Raw genomic sequence first — 4,608 nt, 5'->3', positions numbered from 1 at the left:
GGCAAAATATAAGTAACTTAAACTGCTTATACTAGGAACTTTAAGAGTACAGGTACATTTTGTGGGTACATATTTTATATTCGTATGAGTGTATGTAACAGCATGAAGGATACCTTTCCAATCCCATAAAATGTATATTTTTTTTATCAGCATCAAATGTCGAGTCTGTCCCCTCGTCCGTCCGCTCTGTTTAACGTCCATATCTCAGAGACTATTAGAGCCAGGACAATCTACCTTGTTTGCAGATTCTTTGACAACCCATTGAAAAAAGTGGATCTCAAATCCCCTTAAATCGAATATTTTTTTGGCAACCCCAATTTATGAGAAATCCGCAAGCAGTACCTTTTCCCGAAAATTTTTCACCGCCTGTAATATGTATGTACATGAAAAAGAATAAGTGACAGTTAAGATGCTGATTGTGATTTTATTAGTTGCTGTTTTTTTGTATTTTAATTAGTTTAATAACCGGAAAATGCAGTGCCTCCCAGGGCCATGGTAAAGCCCAAAATTAATATAAACATGAATATGGTAGGTACCAGGCCACCTAATAGCTGGGGATGAAAGTAGGGTATTAGCTTAGGGTCAAGATTTTGAACTAATGTCTAGCAGATACTTACAAACTGATAAGGTCTGACATTGCCCCAGCCGGCAATAATCGTGTTGGACGGTGTACTGGTTGGTAGCATAAACTGATTATGCAATGCAGCGGCAAATGGTACGGCCAACTTTTTACCCTAGAAGAATGAATTAAATTCCAATTATAGCCCTGATATACAGTAGTTTACTTACGGCTCCAAACATAATGGGGACAGCGAGCTTAGCTAAGGTGGTGGCTGGTGATAAGATCGTCAGTATAGTTCCCAATGCCGAACCATAAACCATGGCAGTTCCATTGCCCATTTTACTTTTTACCGCCGAGTCCACCAAGTAATCAAAGAAACCGGCATGCTTACCACTAAACACACAGCTGAATCCGGCACCCAGCATGAATATGTGTCCCCAAGGTGTATTGGAATTCACCGCCTTCCAGCCCAGTAGAGATGGTACACTGCCCTCTTTCTTAGGCTGGCGACACATGTAATATTTGCAGAACATATAGTTGGCAGGAACGCCAAAAAACAGAATACTCATTCCAATGATAGCGACGGAGGGTCCATTAGACGTAACTTCGCTTATAGTATCCCATCCGTCCATGAAGCGAGGTTTCCGCGTCATCATCATCAGAAATGTAAGAAGAACCAAGGCGAGGGACAATTTGGTGTGGATTGTCCAGGGACCCATTTTCTCCTGCTTATCGACCATGGCCTGTTTGAGTCCATCCTTATTTCCAGCCCCCTCGGCCAGCTCCTGCTTCACACTGCCCCCTGCCAGTCCCAGGAACATAATATTGATCCACACAATCAATACAATCATACTAAGAATCATTGGAACAATTAACAGCACTAGAAAACTTTCAGCGCCAACCTTGCCATTCAAATTCCTGGGGGAAAAGGAGACTGAAAATTAATTTCTTCATTCTGGCTATAATAATAATCCGATCTGATCAAATTCGGCGATTCTCTACGATACTGCGATTTTATCTTTATCTTTTTATCTCATATCTTTAAGATTGTGAATTCCTCAGATTTTCGTCTTTTTTAGGGGTGGGCGTCCTTTGCGAAATACACGTGCAACTGTGTGATATCACATAAGTCTGGAAACAGAACATGTTTGCTCTACCCCTTATACTATAAGGCTTATAGTCTCTGAGATCTAGAAGCTCGTCAAGTCGGACTGATAGACAGACTGACATCCACTCGGCTATTGGTGCTGATCAAGAATACATATATATACTTTATGGGGTCGGTTTATGTTTCCTTCTGTGCGTTACACAAATCTCCTTTGACTACAGATCTAAAAAGCAGTGGATTGGAGTCGTGGCATATATTCCCAGTACTCAGATTCCATATATCTAATATTCTGATTATTGAAACTTACTACGTCTACGTGTATACTCTTTCCAATTATCAATATGTTAGAAGTTTCCATAATTCATCGTCTGTTAAATCTATTTCTCTCTCGCTCTCTCTCTCTCTGTTCCTGATAACGGAGTACGTTTGAGTCAGCCAGGGGAAATTGTTTGCTTTCTTATGGCTATAATAACCAGCTCTGACAGATAGATAATTCTTTATGATTCTGATTTTTCGGTTTACTCCTATCTTAAAAATTTTGAACGACACAGAACTACGCTAGGAGGGGGCGGTTGGGGTCTCGAACAAAATTTAAAATTAAGTATGATAGCCCAGGACCAAATACTATACTTGTTTTAGCACTTATAGTCTCTAAAAACTAGGACTATAATGGAACGAGAGGACTGACAGACAGACAGCTATATTGACTTGGCTATTGAAGCTGATAAGAAATATATACTTTATGGAGTCGGAAAGGCTTCCTTCTGTACTCTTTAAGTACAGGGTATAAAAATACTATTCTTACATGTTGAAAATGTCGATTAGAGCGTCATTTGGGTCCTGTAGTGGCGAAATCATAGCTCCCAGGGTGGAAGCATAGCACACAGTTAAATAAATTCCCACTGCAGGACGTGACGGATAAGGTTTTCTGTGAGACGGAGAAAATTATAATTTGTATCTAGGGAGGTGTGGCAACAGACTTACGATCCACGCTCGTAGGGCTCTTCGTCGGAGTACATTTTAGCAATTCCAGCCTAAAAAGGGATTGTTTCAGCTTATCTTAAAATTACTATCAAACACTCACGTCATTGAATTCAGTCATCACAGCTATAGCCACCTTCATCCAAAAAGCCGCCATGACTGTGGAGTTCACGAAAATGGATGACACCGCAGTGACAATAACCAGAAAAATCTGAAGACTATGCGGGGAGGACCATGTAAGTATGAACGCTTTTCTAAGGATTTTCTTACATTCTGATGTTGCTACCGCAAATTTTAATGACCAATATGCCGAGACGATCACCAAGCTTCGAAGTGTCCATCATGACGCCCATAATGACGCTGCCATATGTCAAAAATATTAGATCTGTATAATACGAATTGCTGACAGGACCCGATCCCGCAATGCCCAAAACAGGAACGAATGTAATATAGATAAATGCAGTTGCTCCTTGAGCCATAACGTTGAGGATGTAGTACAGATATAGACATATTGTAAGGTAGATAAATCGAGATACCTATTGAGAATACAATTCAGTTTGAGGGTCTGGGCGTCAATAGACAGGAATGAGGTCGCCCCGTACTTACCAATAGATTCTCTGCCAACAGTATAGGGGCAAATATGAGTGGAATGACTAAAATGAGTACGCCTTTGTAGTGAAACTTGCAAAATAGTTTTCGATCATCTTGCTCTGCATATGGCAAATCGCCAGGCTTGTACTCGGCGGTCTCACTTGTTGGTAAATATATTTTGTTTTTGGTATTTTCTAGATTACAATTATTAGTTTATTTACTTACGCCATTTAAAAAAGTATTAATAAGATTAGATTTGGTGATCTAAAATAAATGTGTAGAATGATTTATATTATTTGATGCGGTATACAAAGTATCTGACTGATAGAATGATTTATTAAGGGCTGCTTAGGTAAATAAAATTTGATTCAGCCTAAACTATTGAAAAGCAAACATACAGAAGTGAAGAGGTCCCTGTTGTGGACAGTGTCCTAGTTGTGACAACCCCTCCGAAAACTTGGTCAGCAAGCATATGCTACAGATCTGAGTATTGGGAGCTATATTCGTTAACAATACGCAGCTTTTGTGCTAATACCGAAACAAACAGTTACTCTGGTGTAAGTGATGTGACCATATTAAAATAAATTGGGGGAAAAATACATAAACGTGAACGTGGATGTGACATACGCCATGATACTTGTTGTGGGCACCATGTTTTTTTTGCATTTAATGCTGGTATTTGGTTAATTAACTGCACAATATCTTTGATTATGGTAATGTAGTACAAAATAATAACATTTAAACCACTGTGTATCTTCAACGAGCTGCCTATCACTTTTTGAGGACATTTTTCCTCTGTCTGCGGTTACACCAAAGACGCTGTCGAGTAGTTGTAGAAAGCCGATGGAAAGCTCTGGGCTTTCTTCACCAGATTGCACTGCTTCTTTGAAAGATAGAGCAGATAGGAAAGATTCGAAGCTAACAAATATGCAGACATCTGTTTCTGCCCAGAAAAAGCGTGGACGTAAGGCATCATTAGCATCATAAATTTAGTTCCTTCACTGATAGCATTAGTCAACACGATTTTTCCTCAAGGAACAAAACGAACTTTTTCTTAAAGATTTGGGGCTTAGAAATGGTTTGATGATATTTTTTTTTTTCTATGGCAGAACTTTTTTTTGAAGAATTTTTGAAAACTGGTATTTTTTTTAAGATTTTTTCAGAGGTAGCGCTTGTTTTTTTCACATAGCTCTAGTATCTTACGTCTGGTTGTAAAGAACTTTGCTATTTTGAAAAGATAATTGAAACAGCTAGAAGTTTATGCCAAACACTTTGTGATTTCAGCTTACCGTCTGGGAAATATAAAGCATTGAACAAAGGAACGCGATCAGGTACCAAATGTACAACCCTTGTTCGTTTGCTTTGT

The 4,608-nt window shown here is 39.1% G+C and overlaps 1 protein-coding gene across 1 annotated transcript; it reads right to left on the bottom strand.

Annotated features, from left to right (window-relative positions):
* Nucleotides 1-404: 404 nt before the first annotated feature.
* LOC111073931 (protein I'm not dead yet) lies at nt 405-3,577 on the bottom strand. Its single transcript, XM_022366500.2, has 9 exons — nt 3,468-3,577; nt 3,258-3,402; nt 2,922-3,187; nt 2,755-2,869; nt 2,655-2,704; nt 2,476-2,598; nt 790-1,480; nt 618-734; nt 405-551 (listed from the first exon to the last, which is right to left on the bottom strand). Exons 1-9 carry the CDS (start codon nt 3,470-3,472, stop codon nt 459-461), a joined length of 1,605 nt encoding a protein of 534 aa, XP_022222192.1. The 5' UTR covers nt 3,473-3,577; the 3' UTR covers nt 405-458.
* Between the last annotated feature and the right edge of the window lie 1,031 nt (nt 3,578-4,608).

This window comes from Drosophila obscura, unplaced genomic scaffold, assembly GCF_018151105.1.
Source record: "Drosophila obscura isolate BZ-5 IFL unplaced genomic scaffold, ASM1815110v1 contig_9, whole genome shotgun sequence".
Lineage (NCBI taxonomy): Eukaryota > Metazoa > Arthropoda > Insecta > Diptera > Drosophilidae > Drosophila > Drosophila obscura.
Note: the sequence above shows the minus strand (reverse complement) of the source record. Positions and strands in the feature narration are given on the sequence as shown.

Coding starts and splice junctions, on each gene's coding strand:
- LOC111073931 (XM_022366500.2), bottom strand. Junction 2,705..2,754: donor TGATGACTGAATTCAATGAC/GTGAGTGTTTGA, acceptor ATCCCTTTTTAG/GCTGGAATTGCTAAAATGTA. Junction 2,599..2,654: donor GAGCCCTACGAGCGTGGATC/GTAAGTCTGTTG, acceptor TCCGTCTCACAG/AAAACCTTATCCGTCACGTC.